The sequence below is a fragment of the Chrysemys picta genome, chromosome 14 (assembly GCF_011386835.1).
Source record: "Chrysemys picta bellii isolate R12L10 chromosome 14, ASM1138683v2, whole genome shotgun sequence".
In the NCBI taxonomy this organism is placed as follows: domain Eukaryota; kingdom Metazoa; phylum Chordata; order Testudines; family Emydidae; genus Chrysemys; species Chrysemys picta.
In genome coordinates, this window is record NC_088804.1 from 20866955 (window position 1) to 20883879 (window position 16925).

General features: G+C 43.4%; 1 protein-coding gene across 9 annotated transcripts in view; it reads left to right on the plus strand.

Moving 5' to 3' along the window:
• Positions 1–16925, plus strand: part of MYLK3 (myosin light chain kinase 3) — a 104502-nt gene that overhangs the window by 71649 nt on the left and 15928 nt on the right. For all 9 annotated transcript variants that reach the window (XR_006174940.2, XM_008166981.4, XM_042852228.2 and 6 more), the window contains 6 exons: positions 2391–2481; positions 4297–4735; positions 9821–10416; positions 12221–12326; positions 14228–14321; positions 16447–16556. Coding sequence is in view for 8 of the 9 variants with exons in the window: in XM_008166981.4 (XP_008165203.2) it covers positions 2391–2481; positions 4297–4735; positions 9821–10416; positions 12221–12326; positions 14228–14321; positions 16447–16556 (1436 nt within the window). In the remaining variant the exon portion in view is untranslated. The remainder of the gene's footprint in view (positions 1–2390; positions 2482–4296; positions 4736–9820; positions 10417–12220; positions 12327–14227; positions 14322–16446; positions 16557–16925) is intronic.

A 16925-nucleotide genomic window follows, 5' to 3' on the forward strand; every position in this document is an offset into this window, starting at 1 on the left:
GCAAGGGGCTGGTGCAATGCAGCCCTACGGCTGCCAGCCCCACGGCTATCACTCATGCTACACCGTCTACCGCCAAAAGGCAGTTAGCAGCTGCTGCTGTGTAGCAATGCAGTCCCACGTCTGCCGGCACCCACAGGACATATGGTGACGGTGAGCTCAGCTGAGCTGAGCGGGCTCCATGCTTGCCGTGGTATGTTGTCTGCACAGGTAACCCAGGTAAAAAGGCGCGAATCTATTGTCTGCCGTTGCTGTGACGAGGGGGGAGGGGCCTGACGACATGTACCCAGAACCGCCCGCGACACTGTTTTGCATCATCCGGGCATTGGGATCTCAACCCAGAATTCAAAGAAAAGGCGCGAAAGTAGTATCTGACGGACTAGGGGAAGGAGGGAGGGCGGGCCGAGTGACGACATGGCGTACAGGTACAGGGAATTAAAATCAAGAACGGTGGCTGTGCATCAGGGAGAAACACAAACAACTGTCACACAGAATGGTCCCCCCAAAGATTAAACTGAAAACCCTGGGTTTAGCAGGCCGTTGATTTGACGGAGGGAGGGGGAAGCAAATGAATACAGAGCAAATCTATTTTTTACATCTTAAGACGACGGTGCAGCGTGACTGATAGCCCTCGGCATCTTTCTGGGTGCTTGGCAGCAAATACTGGGCGGTGTATGACGATGGTCTTCAGGCCTATTGCACGATCGGCTGCTCGGGGAAGACTCTGCTAATGTGCGATGACCCGACTTGTAATAGGACGGTTAACAGTCGTAATACACCATCTACTGCCAAAAGGCAAGCCCCACGGCTGCCAGCACCCAGATCGCCGATGAAGGCTACCAGTCTACTGCACCGTCTACCGCCAAAAGGCAGTTAGCAGCTGCTGCTGTGTAGCAATGCAGTCCCACGTCTGCCGGCACCCAGAGGACATATGGTGACGGTGAGCTCAGCTGAGCTGAGCGGGCTCCATGTTGTCTGCACAGGTAACCCAGGTAAAAAGGCGCGAATCTATTGTCTGCCGTTGCTGTGACGGGGGAGGGAGGGGCCTGACGACATGTACCCAGAACCGCCCGCGACACTGTTTTGCATCATCCGGGCATTGGGATCTCAACCCAGAATCCCAAGGGGCGGCGGAGACTGTGGGAACTGTGGGATAGCTGTGGGATAGCTACCCATAGTGCAATGCTCCGGAAGTCGACGCTAGCCTCGTACTGTGGACGCGGTCCGCCGACTAGAGCACCTAGAGCATTTTATGTGGGGACACACACAATCGGCTGTATACAACCGGTTTCAATAAAACCGGCTTCTATAAATTCGAACTAATTTCGTAGTGTAGACATACCCTAAGGAATTATATGTCTACACTAAAATGTATGCTCCGAAGTCTTGGAGTTTTGGCGGGTCTTCAGGAGGTGACATACTTTGGAAATGTTCCTTTCAGGCAGGAGGTAAGGGACACCTATCTCCCTGTCTGGTTGTTTGTGTATTGTATACTGAATGCGTCACAGTATATGCCTATTTATATACTGAGCCAAAGGCAAAATAAGAGATTGTGAAATCTGCAAGATGAAACCAAAGCAGGGGGGTGTCCTGTTTATGAAAAAAGAGAAAGAGGATTGTTCTGTTATATATTGGGGTGTCAGGAAACACACTGAATACTTCACCTAGAAGGCAAGCTCACAGCACATCTTTCGCATGAAAGGAGGGTCACAGCCAACGTGGCTGTAAAGGGGTGAGCATGACTCCACAAGACATGAGTATCTGGTTAATTAAATCTAGCCTATAGAATGCATGTTATGATTTATGTCACATGGAACTATTTGTTTCCAGTACTGCTATTTGCTGCAACTTAAATCTCTATGCTTTGTTAGATACACTTATACTTGACTTCACTATAAACATATCTAGGTGCTGTATGTCAAGCAGAGTGGTGATCTGAGGTGGACTTGGTAAGCTGGGGTACACTGTTTCTTTGGAAGCAGCAAATCTGAATACTGAGTGTCCAGTGGACTGGGGCTGGACATTCAAGGGAGACCCTCAGAGGGCTTGAGGGTTGGGGGAGTGTCAATTGCTAACTTGTCGGGTGACAGTGGGGCCTGCGAGATCTAGAGGGGAGTGCCGGTGCAGTTGGAGAGCTGACCTAAGGCGAGCACAGACAAGACTTCCTCACACTAAGGGCAGGTGGTAGAGAGCACATCCCTGGAGCCCCCAGGAAGCCTCACAGGGGGGGAAATAAAGAAGCAGCAGCAAACCGAGAATGCAATGAAGCTGAGTCATTATCACCAATTTCATAGTGTCTAACTGCCTCCACTGGTAGAGAATTAGAGGAACCCAGTGGGAAATGGACAACTTTAACATTGTTAATTAATGGTATATTCAATTGTATTTTTTAGACTAACGATAAACCGGAAGAGAAGGTTGCAAAACCAAAGCATGTACCTAGCAACAGAGGAGTCCAGGCCAAAAGCAAGGAGTCTTTGGAAGGTATATGTAAGCCTGTATGTATGATAAACATATCTGCTATGGAATTTGAGATAGGTTGGGAAGAGAAGATACAATATTCTCCTATATTGTAGGTACTACTGAATTAGCCCTGAATTAGTACCTGGACTTATCAAGTACTCAGAAAAGTGTGTGTTGGATGTTTGATACCAGCACAAAAAAACAACAAACAAAAATACAACTCCCCTCCCAAAAAACTCCCAAACCAAATCCAATAGCAACACTTCATTAAAATGAATAGCAGCCATTACCTTTTTTGGTTAATGCTGTATTTCTTTGCTTTTGCAGTTGTAGTTAGCTTAATTAAAAGAGAGCAATGTCTATTTGGAAGACAGCAGGGATACAATTGCAAGAACACATAGAAAACCTGTAAAGTCGTAGAGGAAAAAGGCACGTGAAGAAGCAGAAATACAGATTTGTTTTTGAACTGGGAATGTCTCCCGTGGCCAGCGAAGATATTATCAACAAGTCACAGGGGATGGGGCTAGAAAAGGGATTCAGACCTCAGACCTTTCTGTCATCCATTGTATCCATTGTCATCAGTGGAGTTACCGGGGTGAATGTGATTGTGAATAGTGCCCAGTTACAGTCACCTCCCACATGTCACCAGAGGTTCCTCTCAAGCATGGCCAAAAATTGCCTTGGTTTCTTGGCTTAGAAAATAACAAACTAAATAACCTGCTGGTCAGAATTCTGACTCAAAAGCCCCCAGTAATTTTGGGTTGAGGTGTTAAATAGACTAAAAATGAAACAAAAATCACACTGATTTCCAGGGCCTGTGCAAGTAGAAGCCTGGAGGAAATGGAAGTCATTTGCCTTCTAGATTGCCCTTCCTTTACATGCACCATCATTAATAATTAAGAGCAGTTGCAATTATTGGAATAGCTCCAGTGGGACCAAGAAACCCTAGGGGAGAGAGGCAGTGTTCTGAGTCTTAGTGTCTCCCAGAATCCTCCTGTCCCTTTTGCAATGTCAGTGCTACTCCCTATAGTACGGACACTGGGATGGGTGCGTCTTTTGGGATTTCAGAGTCCGAACCATGTGTCATGTTGACCCATAGAGTACTTTCAGTCTTGAACGTCCTTCAAGTGACTCTTATCAATTTTCTGTTTGCAGTGTTGTTGTAGGCAGCCCCATTGGTCCCAGGGTCTGAGAGAGACAGGGTGGATGGAATAATGTCTTTTATTGGACCAACTTCTGTTGGTGGAAGGGGCGCAAGCTTCACAGAGCTCTTCCTCAGGTCTGTCAGGTCTGCCTACTTACCTTCTTTTGTCCTAGGACCGCAGAGGTGGTAATTGCCCACTTCATTTTAGTGGTCTCCTACAACATGTGTATGCTTAACAACCTGTCTTATTTAGCATGGACACTCTTTACCTTCCCCAGAGCTGAGGAAGGGCTCTAGGAAGCTCCAAAGCTCATTCCTTCCAACCAACAGAAGTTGGTCCAATAAAATATATTCCCTCCCCCACCTTGTCTCTCTCTTATCAATTTGTTTTTTAGTTATTCAGAAATCCAGTTTCTATTTTTACTTTTACCATTGCTGAAAAGCTAACAATGCAAGTAAGTAATTTAGTAACCTGCATGTGTCAGTGTCAGAAATGTCAAACATGCTTCTAATAAGCTTAAGTCTTTTTTGTGTGTCTTTTAGCCCTTTCACATGAGCATCATTGCTTAGTTTCACGACGATGGCAGGTTTTTAATACCTCCCTATTTTTTACAACCTATGCCACTTTGTAATATTTTTTCTTGTGTCAAAAAAAGGCTGTAACATTATGAATAATACCATTTCTTATTTAGAGCCCAAAAGAGAAGAAAAGTTGGATGAAAATAATGGAGCATGTGAAAAAGTAAACTCTTTCAATGCTGTAGTCTCCAAAGTTGACTCCAGTCCACAAGTTAAAGAAAGGACAACACAGCTGCAAACAATAGCAGGTTCTGGAAAAACAAATAGCTCTAAGAATTGTCAACCACAAAAAGACACTGGAATTAAAGCTTTGATTCCAAACCATGGTCTTCCCTTCATAAATCATGGCCCTGTGGGGAACAAGAATGTTATTGCTGAAGCAATTGATAAGGACAGAGCACCAGGACTGGAAGAACACTACAGAAAGCCTATTAATCAGAAATCAAAAGAAAGTGAAAACAAACCCTCTACACTCAGCGCTATATCCATGGAAGCCGTGCCATCCACATCAAAGTCTGTATCCAGAGCAGGGTGTGAAGTGATACGTACAAGGTAATGATCTAGTCTGTAATTCTCTGTGTGATCTGAAACATTTCATGTGTTAAAAATAGGCAAATTATTAAAAGGACGATTCAGTCTTGCTCATATATGATAAGGAAAAAATGCCTTGTTAGAAAAGGAGCACAGGGAACCATGTAAACATTCAATCTGAAGAAGAATTAGAGCCAGTTTGGTGGCTTATAAATTTATACAAAGTTTGTAGATAGAAAGTGTTAGGTAAGCGCTAATTACTAATATTGCACATCTGTTCTGAGTCAGGGAGATTTGAAATGGGTTTGCTCTACTTGTCTCATTTCATTGAACCTTGTAAATGGCTGACTCCTTTCTAACATGGAGGTTTCTATAAATATCACATACGGGGCTGCAAGAGGAGTCTGCCATTGATTGAGGACCGAATTTTTTTAGTGTGATATAAAATTTCAGGGCTTGGGCAGGTTGTTCAATTCCATGTATAATCATCCTTTGCCCCCCTCAGAGCATTCCGTATTTTTGGTTAGGTCTGTGACCACATGACCCAGCCCATTTTAAGCATTGGCCATACAAAGATGTGAGCAAACATTTCTTTTTCTAACTTTACTTTTTTTTTTCTCTTTAACATATGACATATTTGGTATCAGATACCCTTTTTTGTCCTTTTTTTTGTGGTTAGGACTTTAGAAAAGTTCTGTGATTTAACCTGCAATTGCATTATGAGAAAAAAAATGAAAATGGAGGTTCCATTTTTAAAACATGTCTGTGCATGAGCATGCATGTTCAGTTTAGTCTCCTGTGCATTTTTGTGTATACACAATTATCCCAATGTGCAGGTATACAGGTCAGCATTTGAACACAGACCAAAAAGTGACTGTTTTTTTGTACGTGCGCATTTGAAAATGTTTCTTTTAACTTAAAGAATTTGAATGCATTCTGGTGCTTAAATACAAGACAGGCACTTTATTCTCTAGGTAGTCTTTAGTTATTTGTGCAATTTACAGATATTTTCAGGTGCTGGAGTATTCCCAGATGAATGTAATACAAGCATATTAAGGCCTTGTCTACACTACAGGGGGAGATCGATCTAAGTTACGCAACTTCAGCTATGTGAATCACGTGGCTGAAGTTGACGTACTAAGATCTACTTACTGCGGGGTCCACACTACGCAATGTTGACTGGAAACGCTCTCTCGTCAACTCCTCTTGCCTTTTCATTCAGGTGGAGTACAGGAGTTGATGGGAGAGCAATCTGCGATCGATTTAGCGGGTTTTCACTATACCCACTAAATTGACCGCCAATGCATCGATCGCTGCGCATCGAACCCCCGGTAAGTGTAGACAAGACCGGAGACTGAAGAACCAAACTAATAAACTGAATGGAAGTGGTCTTGTTCTACTTCTCAGTACACACAGATCCACATGAGAAAAACCATCATTGCAAATGGCAGTAATTGCACCCCACTCTTAGAAGAAAGGCTGAGCTGTGGCAGGGCTTGGAGACTATATTTCCCTTTACCTCTAGAAGAGGTCCAGTGTAAGGATGTGGCACGGCAGAATGGGGGAAGCTTGCATTGCCATAACCCATTGTATGGCTAAGTAAAAGAAGATTCCAGTGATGTAATTCCAGCACATTTCCCAAGCACTAAATTCACATGATTGGAGCGCGGGAAACCCCCTGAACACAAGGGCTGCAAAGTGCAAAGGAAGTGTGTGTATTTGATGTCTAGATCAACTTCACACAAAATTTCATTTTAATCAGACTTAAAATTTACTCTGCATTTTTATTTTTAAATAACAATGTGAAAAGAACATGAATCTTCCTACACTTTATTTATGGAGGAGTTCGTAGTCAGAGTGCCTATATAGATACTTTTTGTATGTGAAGTCTGAATGAGTGGGCAAAATTCTGCACTTGGTTACATGGGTGCAGCTCTCATTGAAGTCAATAGGCCTGTACAGAAACATAAAAAGAACAGCGTTCCAATGCCTGGAATTGTTAGAGAAATGCCCAGGTTTCCCTGCCAAGTTTAGACTTGTCTAGATAGTCATAGCAGTGTTTGCTCTAAGCTGGCATCAGCTGACTTCTGAGCTTCTTAGCTACAGATTCTTAATACATTTGTCAAGGCTGATATCCCACTCTGGCACTTCGAGTGCAGAAGGTGGGGGCCCGCAGGGATTCTAAAAATTAATACTGGCCACTCCAGGCTTGTATTAAACTCCCCAAGGTTACAGTTTTTCTCTGACCTTGGATGGGTAGATGCTGCCACCACCCAAGTGCAAAAACCCCTTTGAGAACCCAGGAAGGCGCACTTGAGAATTCCTTCCTGTGGGGTACCCTCAAGCCCTTTCAGCCCCCCTTCACCTCCGAGGAAGAGCTGAGAAAGAAAACAAAGGAAATCAGCAGTTTCCACCAGCTAATTAAACAACATATACACAAACCTCTTAGGACCCAAAAATCCAATCCTGTTCTTAAAAAAGTGTAAATTTTATTAAAAACAAAAAGAAAGAAAATACATTTGGAACTTAGGCTTTTTGCTAGATTAAAAAAAAAAAACAATTACAAGGATTAAGCATCAAGATAGCTCTCTTGAGGTCCATCTTAAAGGTTACAAGCAAAACAAAAGAACCTGGGATTAGCACAGAAGAGTCAACAACAACAACAACAAAACTGCAGGCAGATACAGGAATAATTCTCCAGGAGGAAGTGTCCAGAGGAGAGCTGATGTATGTATAAGACACAAACTCTACCTGCATTGAGTTCTTCTCATAGGATAATCAATCAATGATTTTTCCTCTTACCTTTTGCTTATACAATATTTTAGTTGCATTCTGAAAGGTAGAAACAGACACTGTACATTAAAATGTAGTGTGACTACTCTGCCTAGGGATGGTAGAACCTCTAAAGATCAGCTCCAACCACTTTGCTCAGCCAGCTAGTCTGACGGTTCATATAGTAAGATTGATTTCTCACGACAAATTAACTCAGAAATGAATTTCAAAACACCTGGTAGCCTCCTGGGGAAAGCCCTGCAGATTGCAGTGTGATTTTACACTCCTGGTATCCCTGCTTGATTTTCATATCAAGTCCAGGGGTTCAAAACACTTGCTGGAGGATTCTCTGCACCTTGAGGTCTTTAAACCACGATTTGAGGACTTCAATAACTCAGGCATAGGTTAGGGGTTTGTCACAGGAGTGGGTGGGTGAGATTCTGTGGCCTGTGTTGTGCAGGAGGTCAGACTAGATGATCATAATGGTCCCTTCTGACCTTAAAGTCTATGAGTAAGACATAAAAAAATAAGAGAGAAACCTAATCGCGTCTTCCTAGTCATTTCCTGACCTACTTACATATCTGGGGTTTCAAATTAGTTTCTAGGAATGATCTGGTGATTTTTCATACCTGGCCCAAAGCTTTTTACAGCATAGTTCCAGCCATGTCTCTGCTCTCTGGGAGAACAACACAGACAGACAAAGGGGAAGTTTTTCCCCCAATTTTAAAAAGTTCTAACCTTCCCACTGGCCCTTTTGATCAGGTGCTCACTCCCTTCCTTTTACCTATGCAGGAACTTTTTAACCCTTTACAGATAAAGCAAGTAGAGAACAACTACCAACAGGGATTTATAGCTAACATGCTGGCTGGGTGTCCATAAAATGGAGCTACCCCCTCCCCCTTTCATTTATCACAACATTATAAAGGGATCCTGCTTATAATGACAGTGAGATGGTAAAAATGAGAACAAAACTACAGACTTGTTATGCAAAAGATAGAAAAGGTTTCTTTTCAAGATCTTTGTTACAGAAGGTACAATACTTTTGAGGAAACTAGATAGGTGTTTCCTTTTCTAGGCACCAGAGATGTTCTCTGCCTGCAGTTTTATAGTCCCTAGGGCTCAACTTTACGGTCCTTACTGATGCCCAGTCGCTCCACTGAAGCCAGCTGCAGTACTCAGAAATGTAGGGCTGGAAGGGACCATGAGAGGTCATCTAAACCATCCCTCTGTGCTGATGAAGGACCAAGTATACCTAGCCCATCACTGGCAGGTGTTTGTCCAACCTATTCTTATAATCCTCCAGTTATGGGGATTCCACAGTCTCCCTTGCAGAGCCCGATCCTGCTGCTGTTTCTAAGTTTATTAATTCTATGAATATCTCTGACAGAACTTCAGACTATAGCAGGTTTTTTATAATCCCATTATCTCCAGTCAACATAAGCTTAATGAAAATGTTTAAAAGTTCCTAGTGGCAGGAATGCTAAAGGAAATAATATTAACAAAACAAAGGAGCCAAAAGATCTGAGGTGTACGACCTAACATTTTCAACAGCAGACTGTGGAAAGAGTAATATTCTATACCACCCCAGGAACGCAGACTCTCACACCTCAGCTCTCAGCTATTGCCAGGAGACTAGCACCCACCCACCCAGGTTTTTAAGAGCTAGCAGGTAGTTCTAATAATCCAGACCACCATTTTTAGCACTAAGTACAAAGGCTCCCCATCACAGAGGCACTGGTAAATGCTGGAGTAGGTATGATTAAGGCTACGATTATGTCACATTTGTCAAGGAAGTCACGGAATCCGTGACTTCCAGAGAGCTCTGTGACATTTTCTCTCAGCAGCTCCTAGCCGCCGGGCAGCAGGGGGATCCCAGAGCTTCCAGCTGCTGTGGGTTCAGGGCCCTCCACCCACCTCATTTTGTCAGGGCTATTTTTAGTAAAAATCATGGGCAGGTCATGGGCTTCCGTTAATTTTTGTTTTTTGCCCATGACCTGTCCATGATTTTTACAAAAAATATCCAGGACAAAATCTGAGCCTTAGGTCTGATATATTTTATGTCCAGCAGAGGGCAGACATCTATACAAGCTAGCATGTTAAAATAACTATTAAAATAAGATTTTGTGGGGACTGAGTCTCTTCAAAATGTTGTAAATTTATCCTGGAAGTATTGCTGAAGAATTGCATTTCCTTATCCTTAGCAATTTCAGTATCTGATATTTTTAGTGGGGATATTATTGCATAACTGGGATTTAAACAAAGTGTAAAAAAATATTTTCTGCTAATCTACCGAGGCTATATACCTGCATAAAAAGGAAAATGTTTGCTCTGCAGGATTTCCATCAATGTGCAGATGACTGACACCCAAGAAAAGATTCCAGTGGCCAAAGAAGGAAGCCTTGGTGATCACGGAGGTACAAGTTCCAAAGTAAAATCCCCTCTCTCCTCACCATTGGAAGTTGAAGGAGTTAAACATCTGATTGACAAATTTAAACACAATCCATGCCCTCCAAACACCAGAACTGACCCAGTTCAAGAAGTAAAAGGGGTGAAGCTTGCTAATAAACACAATGAACAGGAACCCAAATTAGGGAAGCCACAGATGCTATTGAACAAAATCTCAACTGATAAAAAGCCCCTAGAGAAATCAGAGCTAAAATGCAAGTCCATATCCTCTCAAAGCACAACTGAAAACAATACTAAAAAAGATCTTGGGGCCAAAATAAAAAGCCATAAAGAAACAACAAAGACAGTGAAAGAATCCACAAAGGATGCTAGATCTGAATTAGAATTAGAATGTGTGGAATTAGAAAGCACATACGCAGGACAAAAAGAAGACAATGCAAATCAATGTACAGGAGAGGCCCCAGAAAATACTACATCAGTAGAAGCCAGCAAAGCATTTGGCAAGCAGGATGAAGTAATCATTGGTAAGTAGCTCACAATCATACCTGGAGACTTTTACTCTGAGAATTCTAGGGTACCTGCATATGTTATCCACTATAATAGCTGAAACCATGCTCATTAGTGCTATTATCATAGTTTGAGAGCATTTATTCAGGCACCAAGCATACCCTTGGCTGCATCAGACAACAACTGTATTCACATTCATGGGACTTAATGTTCCTGTTCAGTTGCAGTCTCAGAATAAAAGTTCTTTTGGATTTTGGATTCAATTTAAAGGCTGTTTTGGAATAATAATCCTTTTAAAATAAAATGAGATGAAATGTTATGTATTTGAAAAAGTAGAGATACTTTTAAAGCTTTATTTCTTTGAATAAAAGCCTTTATTATCATGTAAGATAAGCGGTGTGCAAACCACGCATTAATATTAGCAGATGAAAAGAGTGTAAAATATTGTAGGAAAGGTCTCATTTTGTCCCCTGGCCATAAGTCTTTTTCTGGGCAGCACATGTTAGTGATCACACTCTGGTTGCTGCAATAACAGGAGTACTCTTTGCTGGCAGTGGATGGAGCATGCCCCAAAAGGTGTGCTGATCAAGATCTAGGTTCTACGGTAGTGGCTGATAGGTGCAAATATGTATGTGCAAATGGAATTTTAAGGTGTAATATACACTGTGCAGCCGTTTTACAATGAGCATGTATTAAATTAGTCAGAGACATCTTTGGCCCAGTCTCTCCCTGACTTTGCACAAAGAACTCCCAGTGATGTCAAAGGGAGTTCTATACATAGATTGACTTTGGGATTTGGCCTTTATTTGGGTCATGCTAAATTGGATCAGCTACTTTATTGGGACATCTCCCCGGGGAACTGATTTAGTCTATTGATAATGGCAGTGATCGCTGCTACTGGGAGAGGCATTCTCCTGACACTGAATGAGTAAGTGGTTGTGAGTCATTAGGTGTTAAGTAGGCAGGGCCAGCTCCAGCATTTCTGCCGCCCCAAGCAAAAAAAAAAAAAAAAAAAAAAAAGCCGCGATCGGCGGCGGCAGTTCAGTGGCAGGTCCTTCGCTCCTAGAGAGAGTGACAGACCTGCCGCCCCCGAATTGCCGCAGGTGCCGCCCCTTTCCCTTGGCGGCCCCAAGCAGCTGCTTGTTAAGCTGGTGCCTGGAGCTGGCCCTGTAAGTAGGTGCCTCACTCATGACATTTTACTCCTACCACCCAATGGAGACAGTGGGGCGACTCATATGCTTAAGTGCTTTGCTGGATGGGGGAACCTAGTAAAGTGAAAAGGTGGAAGAAAGATGGGAGCCTTATTAAATTCCAGGGTTTTTGTTTTGAATATTGCTAAAAGCAAATTGTTAACAATTGCCTGGCTGGATCTAAGATATCCTGAGTGCTCATGTTGCGCTCTGATATTCCCCCATACAGGCTGCTCACCCACAGCTGTGCTGAACAACGTTATGATGGGGGGGAACCATATTTGTGTTTGGATCTGCTCCAGAAAGCAATGTGGTACTGTGGTGATGAAGCCATTCTCAGTGGTCAGATTGGCTTTGGGGGGACTCTCTGAGGGACAGGTATATTTGAGATGGTGGGAGTATGATGAATGTTACCTTTGTTGAGGTGTAGAGTGAGTGAGGTGCCAAAAGGCGTACACCCACTACCAAGGTGGTACGGGCTTGTTTGTAGTTAGCTAACCTATCAGGTTGCCCTTGGTTGACATCTTGCTACAGCTGAACCTAGGAAGTGAAAATACTGTGGGGGATGATGAAAGTAACGTGCAATGATTTGTGGAAAACCAAATCAACGAATGAACTGTCTCCTGTGTAGATGACAGCCCTCCGCCTCCTGCTCCATTTGAACATCAAGTAGTGAGCATCAAACCAACAGAGATAACAACGTGCTACTCAGTGTGCCGGCATGAAGTATTAGGAGGGTAAGTCTGTGGCTCTGTAATGCTGTGCAGTTAGCAACATCGCTGCAGTTGCTGAAATACACAGAAAAAGAGCTAGTAGGATGATTACAATTCCCCATTGCCCACAGAGTAACGACAAATACATAGTTTTCATTGGATGCTCTTGGTGACACATATAGGTCTGCAGCTCTTAAATGACCATGTAAATGCATAGATTTATAAAGTTTAAGGCCAGAAGGGACTATGAGATTATCTACTTTGACCTCCTGTATATCACAGGGCATTAATATATTTGCTGCCATAGCACCCTCCCATTGCGCTGTTCATTTAACACCTTTCTTGCTGCTCAAGCTAGTCTCCATCCACGAAGATTAGCCCTCTCTCTGGGAGATGCAAGACATTCCATACATACCACTCCCCCTCCCTCTAGAAAGTGGCCCAATGTCCAACAAAATCAAAACTGTCAGCTTCAGACCAGTCACACAAACAGTTCATCTCCAGTATTTCTGGCTTCTCTCGCTCAGGGAACCAGAAGGTTTTCAGAGAAAATCACTTGGACTCTTCTCTTCTTCAGCTCCCTTTCATGATCCCTGAAGTTTTCTATAATCTGTGTAGTTCTACTTGATGCCATGTCATTGGTTCTAATGTGTGTCGTCAACCCTTGGAGACTTGCCAGATGACTTCATAATCCTGTCCAGTCTTGCAGTTTGACCAATGGAGAAAACTTCCATGGGAAGTTTGAGATTCACTGGCTGGCTAGTATTCAAAATACTGTTTTAAAAATCACTGAATAAAAACCTTCCTGTGGCATTATGAACTTTAACAGCTACCAACAAGAGTTCATTTTTCATTTATTTTGTAAAGTGCAGTTATGGTGAGAAAAGTGACTGTAATAAAGTCACTGCACCTTCTTACTTGGTGGATTTGGATAGCTGCTCACAGTATTGATTAAATAAGTGTTTGCTTCTCTCTGTTCCTGTTAGCCCTGCAGAACACTGCAGCTCTGAGCAAATGAGATGGATTCTTTTCTGGCTTGTGCATCCTCAGTAGAATTGTCAGCCATGTTCTAATTGCAAAGTCTTTATTGCTGGTGATGTGTGAGCCAGGCAGATGACTTGACTTTCAGATTCCACTCTGTTTTTGCACAGCTGGAGGTTAGGAGAATCATTTCTTGGTTGGTACAACGATTAGATTTGACATTGAAGTCACTGAGCCGCTGAATGCTGTTTCTAGAATAATTTTTCAGAGCCAAACAGCATGTTAAAGGGTGTTAATGGCTGAGTTTTCAAACTGACATTATTTTGACATGGCACCTAGGTTTCACTCACAAGGTAAGCACTTCCCTTCAGTCCTTTCAGTTTTCTGCACTTAGTTGTTATTTGGGACCGTATGATTTCCTGGTGGAGTTAAGTGCAAATATGCCCTAACAGGTCCAAGCATGATGGTGATGCAATGGCAGAAAAGATGGTGCTTAAAAATCATATGCGTGGGTGAGGTAGGAGACCATTTACATCACACAATAAATGTGTGCCCTGTAGTTATTGGCTTTAATGTAATTTAAAAAGTTACACAATCAGACCAGAAATATCCTTGTTAATATTCCCCACTATGCATCACCGAAGGACAGCAGGAGTGTAAAATTACAGAACCAAAAAAGAATATCAGCAGGTTACCGTGTCATTGTGTAACGTTGTAATACAAATGGAGCATAATATTTTAATGTAAGAATTGAACAACTGGCTGGAAAGATAAAACTAATCCTTCATAAGCTGAGAGAAAGAGGAGATTCATGCTACTGACCACCTGATTCTGTTCACTTTGTACCAGGCTATTTTTAATCAATGATAAGAATAGTTGTTTGAAAGGCTTCTGCAGCAAGTTACTTTAAAGTCATTTTACTGTGTATTTCTCTGTATCAATAGGGGGCGTTTTGGTCAAGTTCACAAGTGCACAGAGGTGTCAACTGGTCTTAACCTGGCAGCCAAAATAATAAAAGTGAAAGGAGCAAAGGAAAGGGTAAGTATGGTTTTGTGAACCTCCATGGACAGACATTATAAATCTGGCTTATTACAAGCACCTGTGCATCGCTTTCCTCATTAAAGTATTTTCCCACTCAATATTGTATCAAATATGACAAAACCAGCCTTAGTAAATATTTGCTTGAATCCTATATGACTGTTTGATCTGACCATGTTATTTTGGTGTTCACTAATGTAACCCTTCTGCCAGGTGAAGCCAGCAGCAACAAGGGCCGGGTTCAATATCTAGGGGTTCCTTTTCAGCAATACAACACAAAACAGGCTTGAACCCCAGTGACCTGGGACAATTACACACCACCCCCTCTAAGAGGCAATACAGAGTCTGAGTGTAGCAAAAACTTTTAATAAAAGGAGGGAATTAACTCTGTATTAATTTGGGAAAACACCACAACTAGGGCTCATAAACACAAACCCCCCAAGTAAGTTGGGCAGTGTCCTTTTCCCCTCAGGTCCAGCAACCCAAAAGACCCTTAACATGCCTGTCCCTTCTCTGTACCCCATTCACAGTTGCTGTCCTTGGCCGGTGCAGAATTCACCTCCCACCCGGTGTGGAAGATGGGACGGGAGGTGGGGTGTGTGTGTGTAAGGAGGCACCTTACACGCTGCACTGCTCAGGCACTTGCTCGTCGCCCCAACAGCCAATTGTCATGCCTCTGCGGGGCTCTGCTCTGGCCCTCTTCACCAGTTTTTCTACTGGCCGCTTGCCATGCCTCTCCACCTGCTGGTCACACTTCTCCACCAGCTTCCCTGCTGGTCGTGCCTTTCCGCCAGCTGCCCGCTCGCCAAGATGTCTTCAGGGCCCCACCCACATTTAACACAACCCTCAGTGATTTCAGCTGTTAGTGGGGGAGTCTCACTGCTGGGGCACACTGGGCAGTCTCTTGCAAAAGAGACACTCCCCAAAGTAGGTCTAATACTTAGATGTAGGTATCAATTATTTCAACTCTGCAGCGTGTAACAAGACTCTCAATTGAGTCTAAATTAGGTCTTTTATTATACCATGGAGAGAGGAAGGATCAAATGGTGTCTAGGACCCTTAAACAGGACTCACCCCAGCAGGTACAAGTACCTGTCCACACCCTCTCTCAACTCACTGGGCTTTGGAACCCGTGTCCCCTGCCTAGCGAGTGCTGTTCAGTTAAGGGTGAGTCCCCTCCATTGGGGTATGGCAGGTACAGTTCTGTTGCCCTTGGTTCACAAACAAAGATAGCAACCCTTTATTACTCCTGCCCCAATAACAAGGAGACTGGGGATCCAACACCGGCCACAAGTGATCATTTGGGCAAGCAGTCCCATCATGCTGAGCACCTAGGCAGGGTGGGTGTGTCCATGCAAACGAGATCAGCTTCTGAAGTCTTTTTCCACAGCTCACCACTAGATGTCGGGGGAGAGCTCATCCAGACTCTGCTTACGCCAGGGGTTCTCAAACTGGGGGTTGTGGCCCCTCAGGGAGTCACGAGGTTATTACGTGGGGGGTTGCGAGCTGTCAGCCTCCACCCCAATCCCCGCTTTGCCCCCAGCATTTATAACGGTCTTAAATATATTAAAAAGTGTTTTTAATTTTTATTGGGGGGGTTGCACTCAGAGGCTGGCTGTGTGAAAGGGGTCACCAGTACAAAACTTTGAGAACCACTAGCTTACACTAACATTGGTGTGTGCAGGGAATCAGTTGCAGGGCCGGCTCCAGGCACCAGTGAAGGAAGCAGGTGCTTGGGGCAGCCAATGGAAAGGGGCGGCACGTCCGGGTCTTCGGCGGCGGGTCCTTCAGTCCCTCTCTTCCTCTTTGAGCTGCTGCCGACGTGCCGCCAAAGAGGAAGAGAGGGAGCGAAGACCTGCCGCTAAATTGCCACAGAAGAATGAAGCGGTGCGATTGAGCTGCAGCCGAAGTGCCACCGATTGGCTTTATTTATTTTTTTTCGCTTCGCTGCTTGGAGCGGCAAAAAAGCTGGAGCCGGCCCTGATCAATTGGCATGAATGTTTGGGGAATGGCTAATTTTTGTGTGAATTTGAATGCGCACAAGAGTGTTTGTGGTCATGCTCCAATAGGAGCATCTGCGTGTTGCTAGTCACTATTCGTTATCTTCCTGTTTGTAATGTTTCAGGAGGAAGTGAAAAATGAAATAAACATCATGAACCAGTTAAATCATGTGAATCTGATCCAGCTTTATGACGCTTTTGAATGCAAGAACAACCTCACCTTGATCATGGAATAGTAAGTTAAAATAATATTAGGAATCGTCAGCTCTTTTGAACTCGATGGTTGCTCAAGCCAGTAGTAGAAATGGAGAAAAATACATTGGGGAGGGCGGAAGGGGGATACTATGAGTGTTTCCCAACCTGGGTGAAGGCTTCTTTCATTTTAAGAAGCAAACTCTGTAAGAGAAAATCACATATTTGAGAATATCAGAACTTAAACAAATGGTAAGAATACCAGCTGTATCCCAGAGAGTATTGAGGGGTTTCATACAGGTCTGTTATTAAGAGAAGAACATCAGTATGTTTCATTTTTCATTAGTGGGGGTCTGGCCCATAGACACAACACAACTGCATTTTCTATATGAACTGTATCTAACAAGTTATA